Below are 18,857 nucleotides of genomic sequence, written 5' to 3'. Positions count from 1 at the left end.
GATTCAGATTGGGCAAGTTGCCCAGATACAAGGAGGTCAATAACAGGGTATTGTGCATTTATAGGAAATGCACTAGTGTCTTGAAAATCCAAAAAACAAAACACAAAATCAAGGTCATTGGCTGAGGCAAAATATAGAGTGATGGCTTCAGCTACTTGTGAAATTCAGTGGTTGTTGTACTTAATTGCAGATCTGAAAATTAAGCATAATAGGCCAACAATTTTGTTTTATGATAACCAGGTCGCCTTACATATTACTGCCAACCTAGTTTTTCATAAAAGAACGAAGCATATAGAATTGGACTGCCATCTTGTCAAAGATAAAATTCAAGAGGTAATTCTGCATACTTTACATGTATCCTCTTATAATTAGTTAGCTGACATATATATTAAAACAATTAGTGGTTCTTTCTTTCATTCATTGCTATCCAAGATGAGTGTGCATAATATACATACTTCATCTTAAGGGGAAATGTTAAATACAACAATTCATACATGAAGAACCACTAGAGTGGAAGCTGGGATGCTGAGCTAGAGAGATCTAATCTGGCATAATAGATTCTATTGATAGAGATGAGCTGCTTAGCTGTAGATTAACAGATTGGTTAGCTGTAAATTACTTATAACAAACTTGTTAAAAATCTGAACTATAATTAGTTGCTAATCCTCTTTAGTTAGCAGAGTTTGTTACCACTATATCTATTTATGCAGAGCATTGTAAAAACATTTTGTTCGATCAGACACTCATTTTTTCTTGGACTCTCTCAATCTTCATCTCTTTTCCAGCTTCAATGCATCTAACTTTTACCCCCTTTGTTTTTTTGGATTTTTTCCTACAGCCGAGCACCCGATACCCATGTGAGTCATATTTTGTAGATCTCACAATCATATTTTAACTTGAAATACGGTTATTTAATGAGTTAGAGGTGAGAAAACCAGCGCATAACTGAAACTGAAAGAAACGGGATAGGTACGCGTTTCGAAAAAAAACAACAGGGGATTTTATTGGTGCTCTTTAAGAGCATATGTTTAACATTAATTTGTAGGGCCAATTTATTTCTAATAAATTGACCCTCCAAAAATTGGCGTATGCTGCTTTTTGTGGCGGGCACACGGTATTCTTTAGTAAAAGGCGAAAGAATAGTTCGCTCTGTGCCCACCACGCAGCTGCGTGACTTCAACACCTCGGATTCGGCGTCCTTTTATAATATCTCAGAATGTGGGGCATTCTCTACCCAGCCGATGTGGGACTAAAAAGATTCCCAAACTCCAGGATCACCCAGGCGGAACACCTATCCTCAACATCCAACATCCTTCCGAACCCAGCACGTGACCAAGACCACAGGGCATTGCCAATTTCACCCTCCAGGCCTCACCTCACGCGCATTGCCCGTGCTAGCACGAGAATCTGGGAACCTGACTCCATCTTAGCTCTCATCAAGTCGGCCGACCGCCGACTTTTGACTCATTTCATGTGAGGTCGGCAATTGCGGGACCGTCGCCGTCATTCCAGTCATCAGTCCGGTGGAAGCAAAGAACTCGTGATACGCAGCTGGTATTCTATGAATTTTGGCAAGCTCGCGCATAACTTGTAGCTTTAGAAAATTAAAACCTTTTTCGCTAGAATCCTGACAGCCTTAAGAACATATTCTAGAGGGGAATGGATTTTGCTGACCCACAAGACAAGAATAAGCTGGTCTTCTACGATATAATTATGCCAATTAAACTACTGATGCTTGAACTCTAGATCACAATAACGAGCTTATGATAGGTTTTTTTTTTTTTGGTCAAAGCGGTATTTCATATAATTCTAACATAGGTATAGCCTGCAAATCAAAAAAAAAATAAAGAGTACGTGCCTCGCATAAGGAGCCTTTTCAATCATTATAGCAGGCAAAAGTACGGAACAAAGAACATAATGTGGAAGACTAAACTGCTTATCATGATAGAACAAAATACAGCTCTCGCAGCATTTATTCAACCTAATATAATATAATAGTATATGACATGATGTAGATACATCTTGGATTCAGGTTTAGGGGGAGAGAGGAGACATGCATGTTACAAAGAGTCTTGGACCCGAGAATGATGTCATATGCATTGTTCATAGGCTGATAAATGGGCGGAGCTGATGTCCGTTCATTTATCCTCTGGCATCGGCTTACGGTCAAAACTAATTTACGTTGATCTTCTGTTCAATCCCCTACTTTTCCTGTATGGCTTCGAGGCATTTGGGTGTCGTCCAAGGTGATTTCAATTCTGTGCTAGTAGCCAGGTTAGCTAGATTTGGTTGCAGCGCGTTGCCGATGTGTGTGTCATGGAAAATGTAGGACTGCATGTTATTTTAGACTGATGGTTTTGATCAATAACAAAACATAGGTCAGAAATGAGCCAATTGCTGTGCAAGTCTAATCCACTTTCAGAAGGGGGAGTGGGCGAGCAGCTCAGTTTTTGTAGCTCATTACCTCAACCAACCTAAAGAGAGAATCATGGGCATTCATGGGCCAGGTCCATTCTACAAGCCATCACACCGGATAATATACATACATACATACATACATACATACATACATACATACATACATATATATATATATATATATATATATATATATATGTGTGGAATAAATGTTCATTCCTAGCTCGCTAGTACTTCAAATATTGATGCGAATGTGAAGAGAAGATCAGGGAAAGCAAGGTACATAGATAACAACAAAGCTCTGTTGAACATACATTCAAAATCAGCATCTCTATTAAATTTAAGAATTTTACCGAGATTGGAAACAAAGATAATAGGGTCCAAACGTGTCTTAAAACTACTTGTTTTGTGTTCATCATTCCATCTGAAAACAAATTGCTCCTGATTTTGGTACTGGCCTGCAATATTTTGGTCAAGTTTGCTAGGTCAAGTGAGTTTCAATGGGATATGGTTCAATTTTCACTCACATCCAAGAAATTAAAAACAATTAGATTCACTTTTCTCTCTACAGATCATGAATAGGGCCCTATTTGAGGGAGCTGTTGGCAGTAGAACTTTTAGGGCTCGTTTGGTTCGCGGGAAAAGAAGGGGGGAACGTGTGGTCAACGGGAAAGTACTGAGATGCCTCTTGTTTGGTTGGAGTTTTCAAAGGAGAGAGATAGAAAAGTTGTATTTCCATTGGAATATGATTTCCACATTTTATAGAAAAGTCTTTCCCATGATAAACATAGAAAAGTTACTTTCCCATAAGGCGGGAATCACTCTATTTTTACTTTTTTTCAAAAAGCACTTCAACATTAAAGAAGCATTAAAGAGGCATTAAAGACCTAATTTTTATTAAGGGCATAATAGAAATTATACATAACTTTCATAGGAAAGTGGATGGCCAACCAAACATAAGTACTTTGGAAATTTGTCACTTTCCTGTGGTCAACCAAACATGCCAAAAGTACTTTCCTAGGCATCCTCTTCCTAGGAATTTGCTTTCCAGGAATCATATTCCTAGGAGGAAAAATGCTTCCCGCGAACTAAACGAGCCCTTAGAAGTAGAGTTGTTGGAAATAGAGATTTTATATTAAACTGTTTGCTGTTTAGTAACTACATTTCTAAAGTGTTATGGCACTTTAACATTTGTTTGATAAACAAACTGAAAAAATACTTTTGTATAACAAAATTACCATAAAGGACATTGCATAGTATTATACAACATAGCACAATAAAATATAACATATATTAATACATAAATATATGATATAGTATAATATTACTGTAATGTAATATAATATTATTATAATATAGTAATATAACATTGTATACTATAGCATAATAATTTAATATAATATTAAATTATTTAACAAAACATATCAATGTATTATGATATAATGTAATATAATATTATATTTATAGTATGATACAATAATAAAGATATAAAATATTATAATTATTAGCGTACATTAATTTTTCATAATATAACATAATATTAAATTATTTAACATAACATATTAATGTATTATGGTATAATGTAATATAATATTATATTTATAGTATAATACAAAAATAAAAAATAAGAATACCTTTTCTTGCATGGAAGGGAGTCTAATTGACGGCTAGGGTTCTTTGTTAGGGCTTCAGCAGATTTTTAGGCTTATAAAAGGACAAAGTATATAATTGTTATATTTTATTATGGATATTTTGGTCAAAAAAAAAGTTTTCCGAAAGCTCAAAATAGCTTTTTCAAAAAGCTCCAAAATGGAGCTTCTCTCAAAAAACTATTTTTAGCTTTATGAAAAAACTAAAACAGCTTTCCAAAATTTTTACCAAACACCTTTTTTCATCCAAAAATACTTTTAGAGGGCCAGAAAGTACTTTTTGGCCCTTCAAAAGCTCTCCAAAATGGGGCCTAGGTCATTTTTGTTTTTAATATATTCCAACGCAAGTAGTGGTTAATCACATTCAACTGAATCAATTGTAGCAATATCTACTGTAGCTAATTTAATAGTATCTGATAGAAGGCTTGAACAACAAAATCTAGCATGAATCCGGAGCAAATATGGCCCGCTTTCCTTTCAATCGAACCAACCCAATGATGATTATGAATCAACCCAACATTAACCTATAATATATCTCATTTAAGTTATTCCCCCTACCTATATTTAAAATAGAAAGTAATGGAGATAGACAGCACGAGATATCATCCTGACAAGTAAAATGGAGAGAAACTCTTATGAAGTGTGGATTACAAACATAATCTAGCCTAATCCAACCTAACATGATCCGATCCAAATTTTGTTCTGAGATAGAAATTATGGAGTCGGGATGGGTTTTGATGAGTTAGCAAGGCTTTAAGTCCGATTGCATTGAATTGGGGTAAGGTGATATAAATTTTAGAATATGAATAGGGTATGGATTTGCTCTTAATTGATAGAAGAAATAATAAAGAAGAGCAAACACAGCATGGGAGTGAGTATAAGCATGCTGCCTTTTCCTTCCACCCCTCCTCTTCAACGTACGTGGCCCCTGCATGCGCATGTCACGAGATACGTCATCTCTTGACTTTTGACTTCTGGGATTAGATAGGATGGCGTATCCAAGAAGGGGAGACCTTTCACTTGACCTTATCTTCTCCGAGCAAGCCCTACCATGTGAGACTTGGACTCTGGATATCCTTCTTATTTTTTTTAGTTCTTTTGTTTAATTTTTGTTACCATTGAATTCGAACTAAGGCTAGAGAATAGCTCGGATGACCCTGAGTTGGCTAGAGATGAGCTGGGTAGGTTGGCCGAGGTGCGAGCGGTGGATTTCCTCTGGAGATAGTATGTAAAGAGTTCACTTGCCAGAGAGTTTCCGGCAGGGACCCTTCGATGCATAAGTCAGAATAATGTGGTAACAACATAGAAGGAAGAGGATTTCAGCAAAATATGGTCTTCATGAGTAATATAGTGTGTATGTATATGTGCATGTCTGAGGTCCCCCGGGCTGCCCCCTAGATAACGATAAAACGGGCTCCCCTATATAAAGGGGTAGCTCAGGGGTCCTGAAGTATGCATGCAATATTACTCAGAGATCACACTATACTAAAAAAAAATTCTTCTATATTGTTGCCTCGTTATTTTGACTTACGCATCGGAGGATCTCTCACCGAAAACTCTCCAGCAAGTCGACTTTTTGCAGGCCACATTCGGAAGAGATCCCCCCCACCTCAGCTAGCCTACTTAGCTTGTCTCTAGCTGACCTCAGGTCGTCCAAGTTGCACTCCGATCTCAGCCTAGATTCGGCGGCAATATGCATGATTAATTGCAGAGGATTAGAAGTCTATATCACATAGTTATTTTTATGCAAAATTGCATGAATATTCTTACAAAGTTGCTATTTGCATGCATATCCTTATAAAACACTTATTTCGCATGTATATTCTTTTTTTTCTTTTTGTTTTGCATATGTATCAATGCCATCTAATGTCGTTAAGACATGAGTAATGTAAAATTAAAATGGTTGAAAATTGGTAGACATACGAAAAGAAAAATTTAATTGCAAGGATATTCATGCAAATAGCAACTTTATGAGGATAATCTTGTAAATTCATATATTTTTTGGAAGGCATACATTTAAAAAACCTTTTAAAAATGATCAACACTTAGGTGAAACTTACTAAATCTTTTATGACTCAATTGAATCAACAAGTAAAAAAAGAAAATATCAGTATTATCATACCATATGACCCATGTTGTCTCAATTCTTATGGAATAAATCCTGATGCCATTGTGAAATTTTCGCCTCAATGAACAAGCAACAATTGACTCTTTATAAATCTATAAAAAATTATTGACTAAACATTTATAACTAATTTAAATTTAATATGCTTTAATCTTCTAAAAATAATGTAATATATATATATATATATATATGTCATACACTCGATAATGATAATTACAATAAAATCAAATGAGAGAATAGAATTACTAAAATAGTCATCCAATATTATAAATTCACCAAGTTAAAATCTTAAATCATGAAAAATCAATAATGCGACTTGGCTTTTCTTTTTTGACTTATCAATTCAACCAAGCCATAAAAAGCTTGGCAAGTCTCAGCCAAGTTTTGATCAATTTTTAATCTTTTTTTAGTAATATTCTTCTAAATATGTGAAATGGCACAAATATCCTCACAAAATTACTATTTGCATATATATCCTCATAAATTTTTCTTTTTGCATGTCTATCCATTAAGGATATTCAGTTATTTTAATTTTAAACTGCTTATTTCTTAATGGCATTAGGTAGCATGAGCACATATATCAAAAAAAATTGAAAAAAATGGTATACATGCAAAATAAATATTTTATAAAAATATATATGCAAATAATAATTTTACAAAAGTATTCATATAATTTTGCATATTTAGAATGATATATATATATATATATATATATATATATATATATATATATATATATATATATATATATATATATATATAATCCTATTTTCACTAGACGTCTACTTATAAACAGTTTCTAATTGTTTCCTGGACCCTTTCCTCAATATTTTGCATCATGATAACCACATATTATCGTCATTACGGGGGACAACATGACAGCTACATCGCAACCATCCTCCAATTCCCATCTTGGGATGCTTGCTTGTAAATATGGCACTTTTCTAACGGCGATAGGGCACGTTTCCAATGGTGATATAATAAACTTACCGAACCCTAAAACATTTTCATTCTTTCACGACAATCATGTCGGGGTGTTGATGTTCCAACGCTTTCGGGCACCGCCACAACCCGGGGGCGTGATGCATGCACGCACGTTATTTGACCCACCTTCACGTTATTTGACTTCAAGGATCGAGGGCACAGGTTCCAGTGCCCCACCTTCACGTTATTTGACCTCTCCAGGATCAAGGCCCCAGGTTCAAAGTGTCGCGACTCGCGAGACCCAGGCTTCGTCCTCCTCCTCGCTGTTCCGACTGATAATTCTGCCACCTAAAACCAGCCGCCAGTGAAGACCATCTCTCATCTTTCAGGCAGACAAGCATTGACAACCACCGCATGATTTCCTCGTTTTCTTATGCTGTTTCTCTTTCCTCTTTACAGACTTTCATATAATGTTTATTTAGAGAGAGATCAGAGCCATCTCTGAGCTTTTAGGTAGAAAATCATATTGGGAACTACCTGATTTCCTCTTCACTATCATACAGATCCGTGTGTATCCGGATGCGTGTACATACATACAAATTAACACGGGTGTGCATATTTATATATCCCTCACCTTAAATATACTGAACTTAATCTTATAGCTTGGTCATCTCATCTCTTAATTTGTTTAGCAGCCAAAAATTCTAGATTTAATTTTTAGATGGTGCATCCAGATATTAGAACTGGGATACTTATAGTATTCTCTCTCACTCTCTCTCTCAACAAACTCACACCCGCGCGTGCGTGCATACATACATACGTACATATGCTTTTTTTTTCCAATATAGAGCATATTATCTAGACATTCAACTTTTTATTTTTGTACAAATTGGTTGTTCCAGAGATCGGCCCTTGTTAGTGTATTTGATAGTCCTAGTCTCTTATTGTTGCACCAAATAATGGCTCCTATCTAGCCAACAACTTGTTTGGATGCTTAAATTATTTATGGGCGAACTACTTATTGGCTGTTTGCGAAAGAAAATTTTTATTGGAAAAGAGATGGGACAAGTTCCCATCCTCTTTGCTTCTTGGAAGCACACTCATACTGTCTCTCTCGAATTAGTTGAAAATATGGACCATGTATTTATTTATAAAAAACAGATACACTTAACCATCACTAATAAGGGTGATTGACCTAACAATAGTGTATGTTGGCCCTACAATGGCAGTACTATCAAATCAGTAGAATTTGAAGAGCGCAGGATGACTTTGATCAGGTGTGTAACGTATGGAACATTGACAAAGTGGTCGACCCAAAGAAAGTTTAGTGAAATCAAAGCCATGTGGGAGAAAGTTGACCGTCCAGTCCTTATCACCAGACCAATCCGGAAAAGATCCCGTGCCGACATTTCCAGAGCCACCGCTTCGCTGAGCACCTAGATTTGGACAGACGTCAAGGACCTATTTCCTCCGGACGCTGTTCTGTGTTGGGACCGCCGAAGAAAGGAGAACGAAGGTCCACGAGAGAGGCCGTGCACCATTTCGTTTTGATTCGGGCAACAATTAGTCCGGCTGCAATGTTCCAATCAAGGTCAAAAGACGTGCCACGTGTCACTCATTTTAGAGTGTATGCCGAACCACACTTGAACAATACTTAGAAGTCAAGATTGGTGCCCCCAAGGCACGTAATGACCTCTTAACATGAGTTTGCATTAATTTTTCATAATTATTTGTGAGAGTTGATGTCAGATAAGCAAATGTCCTAACTCTATTGGGAGTGACAGTATGCTGCATCCATTTTATTTGGAGGAAAAAATTAGGCAAAATCTAATCAGTTTCATTCAGCAGATGAAATCTAGAAGAACCAATAGCCCAATAAAAAAGTACATAAAATAGTCTATCACAAAATTATTTGGCAAAGCAAAGAAACATGCTGCAATTTAATTTCTTGAAGCTCTGTCTCGAGAATGAAAGGTCCACTCTTTTGTAAGAAAGTACATTGTAAAATTTCTACATAGTTCTCCTCGATATATTCGAAGACTCTCCTGTTTCTCCCAAGCCAAATTAGCTAACAAATTGAGGACATTGAAGCTATCCAACCATATCTACCAAATTTCATTGGACTCAGCTATTGCAGAATACTTATTCATAATCTAGAGTTGATGCTTTCTAAGTTAGTTCTACTGTTTGCTTCACAGGAATTCAGCATACTTATTCATAATCTAGAGTTGATGTTTTCTAAGTAGTTAATTAATTCTGGCGTTTGCCTCATAGGAATTCCACTAGAAAGCAAGAAAAAGAAACCCATAGAAACTTCGAGGCACATTAGACTCGGTGTCGTGTCCCAAAGCTAATTGCTGCATACATCAGTGCTATTGTCGTAACTAATCTAGTGTCCACATTCTCAAAAGCTAGTAAGTACTATGGTTACTATTAACCATGGTAACTGCTCAAATATTCCTAGTCTAGTCATCCTGCTCTTGCCCCATACAAGACTCCATAGGATCAACTTTTTTTTTTTTTTCTCTACCTTTCAAGCCACGCCTAGATCCACTACTAAAGAACACGAGAGCATTAACCACCAAAAAAAAAAAGGAAAAAAAAAAGAACACGAGAGCATTCTATAAAAGTTTAGATAGAGTCACATGAGGTCCAATGAGTTGATGGGTCAAATAAATTACAAGGGAGCCAGAGAAGACCAGGAGACGGAGAAGCTTGGCGGCTTGACTAACGTAAAAAGACTACTTTGCTGTGGGCCACGTCCCCGCCGTCCCCTCCTCTTCTCAATCCACCTCTCCCACTTTCCTCCCAAGCGCCAACTACTCTAATTACAATTTTCTAGCCCTTTCAGGCTCCTTCCTTCCTTCCTTCCTTCCTCCTCCAGAAAGCCATATGACGACAACGCTGTGACGTTTCCTGGATGATGTCTCCCTCGTCTCTTACAGTCTTATCCGACTTCCGTCCCCCCAAGATCCCATCCAAAGAGTTGTGTATATAGCTCCAACCCAAGCCCTCATCTCTCATTCTCATTTGCCTCTCCAAGGCTTCCAAGAAAAGCACACACCCAATTTGCCAGCTGCCTTCATTGATCATGGACTCCACAAGGATTGGTCACTCCTCCCTGAGCCTTGACCTCAAGGTCGGTTCTCTCCGGTTTCCCGGCCAAGTTCCAGTGAGTGCTAATGTCTCATATATGTTATATTTAGACATCCAATGGATATAGTTTTGATTAGTCTCTCCGTGTTGGATTGAGCAGAAAGGGTTGCCCAAAAGTCTCAAGCATGAGGAAGAGGAGTTTTTGATGAAAAGAGAGGCGAGTTTATTCATATTTACCGACCGTTTGTTAGCAGCATATAGTAGTACTACTACTCTTCTCCAAGCACGCTTAACTGCAAATTTCTAATGGATATATTTTTTGGGCCTCAGGCTGGGGATCTCAAGGCAGAGCTCAATCGGGTGTCCGAAGAGAATAAAAGACTGAACGAGAAGCTTGCCGCCATTTATGAAGACTATGCCAACCTGCAGAGACAGGTAATGGATTTGATAACCACCATGTGCTCCGATGGGGGGTCGGTCTCGCCAGGAAGGAAGAGGAAGAGTGAGAGCCTTGCCATGCATGGCTACAATATTGATGGGGCTGATGGAATGACCAATAATTGCATGGGACATCAGATTGGAAGAAACTCGAGCGAAAATTCTTGCAAGCAAGCGAGAGAAGAGTGTCTGAAGGTCTCTAAGCTCTACGTTCGCACCGATCCATCGGATTCGAGCCTCGTAAGTTCCCTGAATTTCAACATATTTTCTTAAGCAAACATTTCCATTCCAACTTCAGAAATTACTCATAAGAATTCTATGCTCTTGTGTTATATATCTTTAGGTTGTAGGAGATGGGTATCAATGGAGAAAATATGGTCAGAAGGTGACAAGAGACAATCCATGTCCAAGGGCCTACTTCAGATGCTCATTTGCTCCTGCCTGCCCTGTCAAGAAGAAGGTAACCAAAGATCGAACCTAACCATAGTTCTCCTTGAAGTCTATTTAGATGGCCATAGAATCACAAGGAATGAATCAAACTGAATCCAACTCAATGATGACCTCTTCCTTAGGTGCAAAGAAGTGCAGAGGATAGGTCAATCCTAGTAGCAACTTACGAAGGCGAGCACAACCATGGTAATCCCTCTCAGCTTACGGCACCCAGTGGTTCCAGCCGCGGTGGCTCGGTCTCTCGCCGTTCTTCGGGCCCGAGCAACATAACACTTGATCTCGCGCGAGTGGGATCGCAGCAGGAGGTTGAGACACCGGAGCTTCCGGCGCGGAGTTTGGTGGAGCAAGTGGCTTGGTCATTGACGAAGGATCCAGAGTTTAAAGCGGCACTGACCACTGCCATTTCTGGGAACATTCTTTAGCTCTCTCCCCTGCTAGGAATCAGTGATCAGCAGAATTGATCCATTATTCTATTTTCTGTGTCTTCAGATTTATTGTGGGCTGCTCATGCTCTTCAAGGTGATAAGGTGATGAAGTGATGGGTGACGCATTTGTAAATAGAATTCTGTTAACAAGAGATACAGAAATTTTATTTAAATTGGCGAAAAGAACACCTTATAGGGTGCATGCCTATGGTTCCCATTTTAGCAAGCAATGTCCAAATGAATCATGGAAATTAAATTAATACAAAACATTTATGTTCGATTGGAAAATTCCAAAGTGATACCGTTTCTTCCTTTCACATTTCGAGTTGGGAATAGGAAGATTTAGATATTGATGCAACATGGAGTTTAATTTGTTCATTTAGCAAAGTATTAATAAAAATTAGATATGATTTTCATTAAGTTTGATATATATTGTTGACCATATTTCTCTACCAAGTTAAATTTTTAGGATCTAATAATTAATTAATATAATATCAGAACTCAAACTTATTAGATATCACAAGTTCAAATAATCTCCATGTTAATTATTTATTTAATTTTCTTAATTGCTATCTTGTGTGCCATGGGAGGAGGGAAACATAAATTTAGGTTGGTTTTTGCCAACAATTATCGAGTTCAAATCCTCATGGTTCATGTTTTACATTGCGAAGCACTGTACAATTTTGGATAATTACCACGTTATCCATCTTGGAGACGAACGACTATTATCTTAGGAATAGAGAGGGTCATATTGGGTGCCAAATATAGCACGCCGTGAGGATGAGTTACAACTATCCATCTAAAATGAATGATGTGGTGGTTGTCCATGGCCATACAACCTCATGAGGTACAAAACACACAAGGATCTTGACTCATAGCTATTAGCTTAGTTGATTGGCACCTCTTTTCAAAGAACTTGCTTTTGGAGGTGATCCATATTTTTTGATAGAAGGAGATCCATATTAAAATAATAGGTAAAATTGGTTCTCAAGAAACTCGCATTTAAAGTACTTGTCTATCAAAACTAATAAAAACTTGCTTTTTAGAATGATCTAAATCCCTAACCTAATAAAATAAAATGTCACTTTGATAAAGTAGGAAGAAAAAATCTTAATCTATTTATCCATTTCTTTTTCCACAATCAAGGGTACGGCATGCATTTTAAGCAAAAAAAAAAAAAGGGTAAGTCATGCATCTCATGCATTCTAAAGAGCAACACTTTTGCCATTCTACAGTCCTAGCTTTAGCACGTAGCAATAGAGCGTTGGTATGAAAATTTGTAATTGTATCAATAAGCTGACTAAGTTAATCATAAAAAATAAGAAGTGGTCACAACAAACCATTTTGCTCTAAATTTTTAATAACCAAAGAAAATGTTGTCACAAAATATATACCTTTTGTGACTATTTTTCATTTTATCACAAAAAAATCATCACTAAATAGAGCTTCTTTTAAGTTAGGTAAATAATTTTGATGCCAAAATTAATTTTGTCAACTCACTAATAACGATTTTATGATTCATCATTAAAACTCATGTCTTTAGTATTGATATTTTAAAATGGTTGTTGTAGATATATGCCTTTAATGACAAACTTATAGGGTGGTTAATAAAAGTCTATATTTTTAGTCATGATATACTATGTTGTCATAAATTTGGTGTTAAAATTGATATTGGTCAAATCAGTTATTACAAATTTATAATTCACCACTAAAACTTATATCTTTAGTGATGATATTTTAAAATAGTCATTGTAGGTATATATCTTTTAGTGATGAGATGATGAAATGGTTAATACTGATGATACAGTATGTTGTCATAATTTTCAATATGAAAATCAATATTAGTCAATACACTAATGATAATTTTATGATTTATCACTAAAGCATATGACTTTAGTGATGATATTTTAAAATAGTCCCTATAGGTATATACTGTTAATGATGAGCTTATAGAGTGGTCATTAAAAATCTCTGTCTTTACTGCCTATATATTGTGTTGTCACTAAAATCTTATACATTAATGATAAAATGGCGATATCATTAGCAAAAATATCAAATTATAATAATATTTTAATAGTGCATGTGTTAATCACTAAAATATAATATGGATCATAATTTTCTATCAGTATGCTGTTAAAACCAAGCCAACCATCGCGAGAATTCAAATAGAGATTTGAAAGATAATGAGGTATAGCTAACACCATTAGATTTTGATTGGATACTTGATTGGTTTTGGAAATGCATCAAACTGCTAAAATTTATGTGCCCTATTAAAATTTAATTTAATAAAATTGATTATATCTTTTATTTTTATATTTTTTTTGATAAGTTCAATATTTATTTTTAACTTGATTTGAATCAATCTATTTATTGAACAACTTATATGAGTAAATATAATTTAACAATTAGAGTAAACAAATTTTGATATGAAATTCACTATCAATATTGCAAGTGACGCACTAGAACCAGGTAATAGTCTAAGATGTAGTTATTAAAAACTTGTATGGAGACTAATTTAACTAAAGATTTGGATCATTGATCCAACCTAATTTATATTAAAATATATAAAAACTAAAATTACTTAAATAAAATAATAATAAAAAGTATTAAAAAGTATTTTGTATTTAATACAATTACTTATTAATTACAATATGAACAAAGAATCATAAATTATCTACTTTTAAAGAACTTTAGAAAAAATATATACAATATAGAAATATGTTGAAATTATTGATACTTTAAATATTTTAAGCGAAAGGTTTTCATAATATTACAAATAATAAAATAAACTTATTTATCTTTTATATTTTTTCAAAAAGAAAATGCTCAAATTTTTATAAAAATAATTAATTAATAAAATATAAAATGTCAATATATTTCATAATGTGAAGTTTTGAATAAGTATAATACATCATAATTTTATACAAGAAGCAAATGTTGTCATAGCGCCTATGTAGTAGGCAAATATTCAATAGGTCTTAGGTTCTGAATTCGATCAGATGGAAATTCAGTTGGATAATTTTTAGGTTATTTACCATTAATTTTTTAATCTTTTATCATAAAAAAATTATTGCAAATATTTGTCTTTAATGGCCATTTTCATTTCATCATTAATTGTTTTAGCTTTTTATGACCAAGACAATTTCAGTCCATAAAACTACACCAAAATACTATGCTATATAAGAGGCGATACAGTCTATCACCTCATTTGTTTCGCTATAGATGTGCTCAGTCACCAGATATACACCTTCTCAAGTTCCTCGAGATGTTAAATAGGAGTGGATAGATGATCATCATCGCAATCTGACACTGAATCCATCTAACCACCATACTCAGCTAGGCTCAGAAGATAGTCCTTTCCAAATCAAAGTGAGGACTGGATTAAATTTTAGTCTCTGTGCACTAATATTCTCCGTAGCCGTTTTGTTCTGTTCTCTGGTACTCAAAAGTGATGGTCTTTGTTCAAATATCGGTGGATAAAAGTCAGTAGATTCCAAGCATGTGCGTTGAACATGTTGGCTTGTCGGCTTGTCCGACGTGGGCTGGTCCACCATGTCAGCCGAGTCCAAACACGTGAGGGTTGGAAGTCTTATCTTTCTCTCTCTGCCCTTTGAAACGTCGGCACGTGCTCGGAAGTCACCACTAAGGTCTCTGTTCTTTATATCCATCAATGATAGCTTGGACTTACCACTGAAAAATAGCTTGGACTTACCACTGATCCCTGCTCGGACACGAGGTCTGGAAGGACGTATCGCTCTGCTAGTAGCCTCGATGGTACCAGATGTGACGTACTCACATATGGTATTCGTGCCGAAGCTCAGAGGGATAATCGAGCGGAGCCCACGGATGAAAAGGATATGAGTAAAACCGGCCGGGATGCCCAACATACGGTCATTTCTGCCCGCATTGAACAATCTTCTGGCGGGGTGGGGGCTGCTACATAGGGGTGGACTTGTCTCTTCCTTTTTCTTTCCTCTTCTCTTTAAGCAAAAACAAAAAAAAAAAAAAAAGAAGTTAGCTTGGACTTAGACCTAGACCTGACTTTTGTGTTAGGTTGGATTATAAGTATGACAAGCCTCATGTCCAGTTATTGGATGCATCACTTTCAGATTCTAGGGGTCGTTTTCTAGTCAGGTAGCTGGCTAGTCTTTGGCTGGCTCTAGATGAGGTATGTACAATAATTGGGCTTGACTCCCTGAGCCTAATGAAGTTTAGATTTTTGGCACCAAGTTTTGCACTTGCGTTGCATATGGTTTATTCAGTAGAAGATAATATGCACTTGCGTTGCGCTTGGTTTACTCAATAGGAGACAAGTAGATTTCTGTCCTTTAATCACTCAGAGTTGATTAGCATATATTTAATGAAGATACTTTAATCACTCTTTATTTTCTTATTTCAGGCTGAATTTTGTGTCTATATAAAAGAAAATGCACAAAAAAGAGAAAAAAATTGCAAACAAACAAGTCATTGTCCAATGAGTCTGCTCTATAGGTGAGAAGTTCATGGGAGTGATGAAGATGAGTTGGGGAAATTAGAGAGAGAGAGAGAGAGAGAGAGAGAGAGAGAGAGAGAGAGAGAGAGAGAGAGCTGATTGAATTTCTTAATGAGTGATATTAAGGGTTAAAGCCTGCAAAGAACTTCTCCACCATTCTAACAAGATGCTAGCGCTTTTTTCTTGTGGTAGTATCTATCTTATTTTTCTTTTTTCTTGTCATGGGCATGTCCAATGATTACGAAACTTTGCATGAAGTCCAACATTATTATTGTCGTTGTCATCATCATGACAATTTTTCCCTATATCATTGAGTTTCAAAATGATATTGCTAGGTTGGGCCATATGGTAGAGTGAATCGCAAGGCGAAGACATAAAATCAAAGGTGAAGACATAAAATCAAGATACTCTCCAGTACGTAAATAAGAGAGGTTCAAAGTTCTAATCATGCCCGTATATGGCATGAAAACCATGATTTGATATGCCTCATACAGTAGTATGCTATTTATCTCTCTTCCAATTTGATTGAGACTCCGTCCAATTTTCTTATCCCTTTTCTATGACCACCTCCTCACCCTTACTATTTCATCTTGTTCAAAACTTTCTTGCCCCAACTAATATGTTTAGGGGAGAATTGATCCTAAGCCATTCAGCTTAAAAAACAAATCATCAATATATTTGACGTGACAAAATACTTATTCTTTTGTTAAGGCTCCATCAATACCAAAAGATATTAAGCATATCAAAAAAGTTTATAAGTAACGATGATGCATTTAAATATTTTGTTTTCTTTTAATTAACATACTTTTAGAATCATTTTGAATTCTATAGGTGCTATCTAATGAAATGTTGGAGAAAACTGAATTACAAATTTTGTGAAGGTGATGGGTGATCGATGATAACTTTCAATCCTTTAAATCATTTAATTTGATGATATTTTATTTGATAGGCATTGCATTGATGCAAAAGATTTTTATAATTAGAGATCATGATCTTAAATAATTATTAGTTGTATGGAAAATATAGGAAATATATAGAGCAAAAGTTTATCTTAACCTCTTGATATTAAATGGATTGTATTGATGGAAGCTATCTTAAAATCTCCTATACTCGCACATATAAAAGTTGTTTAGAATGTTTTAGTAGATTTATCACAAATAAAATTGCTCATCCTTAGAGTAGGCTAATGATTGAAATAATGTGAATAAATCTTATTATTTTTTAATAGTAGTTTCAATAACTTAAATTTAATCAATCCATCAAGACAATATTTTCCTATTCCGGTATAGCCAAAGCCTTAGCGAAGATAATAGAATGGTACATGAGAACAAATCAGCGTTTTTTTTTCAAAAAAAAAACACATCTTCCACAGTTTGGACCTGAAACGGAAAGGGCTAGGTCTTTAATTATAGTCATTTCATGATTTGGGCGATGACCATGATTAGATGGATCCCATATGGTACATGGGCTAGGGTGTCTCATGAGACAGCATAGGATCCACCCAAGCATCCTATTGCACAAATCACAAGTGGCATGATTGGAAGACTCATCCTAATGTAAAGTCTAACCAATCTCAAACCAAATGTTGTTGCAAAAATTTCTCCTACTTCAACTGATGAATGATAAAACGAAAAAAATTTCAAGAAACTATATAAGATAGAAAGATTCAAAAGCTGAAACCTAATCAAAGAATATAAGTAAACGATCGGAGTAAAAACAGAGATGTGAATAGAATACATCCTTTTTTGAAGAACTGTATGCTCCAATGCTGTCTGATTAATGAAGAGGACATACAAATCTACAAATAGTTTCATTTCTTTTTGTCTCTTCATGTTATTCTAATTCTTTTTCTTTTATTTAAATCCTATCATTTGTCTTTTCTATACTCGGCTATTCCTCTTTAATATTTGCTAATTAATGTAAATTTTATATCAATGTTCACCTATTTTCTTTTTCGGATGAGCCTTGTTTTCCAACTAGCTTCCTTGAGGAGTTACACAATAAGTCTAATGACTGGATAAATAGGTGTATGGGTATACCACTAGCATTAGATCAGCCAGAAAGAGAATGATTGAAAGGAGGATACAAGTTTAGCATGGTGCCTTCATTTTGAAGGACTTTCGCCACCATCACACTACTATTCGAAAGAGATGGATTTGAAAAGAGATAGGAGTATAGCCTGAGTTATGGTAATAGAACAACTGCCTATTCTGATGGTTGTAATCCACATGTCACCTCCCTCCCACTGCTTACATTTATTAGCACAGTTTCTGTTAGACTGATAATCATATATTTTCGGCTATAGCTTATCCTGACGTGGCTTATATTGGCTATCTCTCTTTATTTTGGACTATAATATAGTATTTTGCACTTGGAAATATCTTTGAGACTGATTTGATCATCTTTGTCTACTCCTTTTACAGGCCATCGAACTTTGTACGTCTTGTATTATTATTAATCACGGTTAAGTTTTGATTTGTTGGCCTGCTCGTTAGCATCGCGGTCAAATTCTACCTTTTCGGCTTGTATCTCCATAAGTAGGATTTATCATGACCGAACCCTATGTAACCGATAAAGGTCATATGATTTCTATTTCCCTTTATTTCATCTAAGCTTGTTCACATAGTACTCATTCACATTCTGTTTTTCTTTACTTCGTCTAACCTTGTTCACATGGTACTTACAGTCTCTAACTAAATTGTTGAAATGGGGTGCAAATAATTATCGTCTTTTTTTTATAAAAAAGTTAGTTTTAAAGATGAGCTTTCTTGGAAATGTTTATTTTTATTTTTTGTTTACATTGTTATTTTCTATCATATATAAAAAGAGCATTGGTGATA

The 18,857-nt window shown here is 35.5% G+C and overlaps 1 protein-coding gene and 1 non-coding gene across 2 annotated transcripts; one reads left to right on the top strand and one right to left on the bottom strand.

The window, feature by feature from the left end:
• Positions 1-1,054: 1,054 nt before the first annotated feature.
• On the bottom strand, positions 1,055-1,168 carry LOC113462768. Its single transcript, XR_003385863.1, has one exon. It is a non-coding gene; the product is annotated as a U5 spliceosomal RNA (small nuclear RNA).
• Positions 1,169-9,654: 8,486 nt separating this feature from the next.
• On the top strand, positions 9,655-11,813 carry LOC103707788 (WRKY transcription factor WRKY71-like). Its single transcript, XM_008792443.4, has 5 exons — positions 9,655-10,288; positions 10,373-10,429; positions 10,543-10,890; positions 10,994-11,110; positions 11,223-11,813. The coding sequence occupies exons 1-5, from the start codon at positions 10,208-10,210 to the stop codon at positions 11,520-11,522; spliced, it is 903 nt and encodes a 300-aa protein (XP_008790665.2). The 5' UTR covers positions 9,655-10,207; the 3' UTR covers positions 11,523-11,813.
• The last annotated feature ends 7,044 nt before the right edge of the window (positions 11,814-18,857 follow it).

The sequence above is a fragment of the Phoenix dactylifera genome, chromosome 7 (genome assembly GCF_009389715.1).
Source record: "Phoenix dactylifera cultivar Barhee BC4 chromosome 7, palm_55x_up_171113_PBpolish2nd_filt_p, whole genome shotgun sequence".
NCBI classification, from domain to species: Eukaryota; Viridiplantae; Streptophyta; class Magnoliopsida; order Arecales; family Arecaceae; genus Phoenix; species Phoenix dactylifera.
Note: the sequence above shows the minus strand (reverse complement) of the source record. Positions and strands in the feature narration are given on the sequence as shown.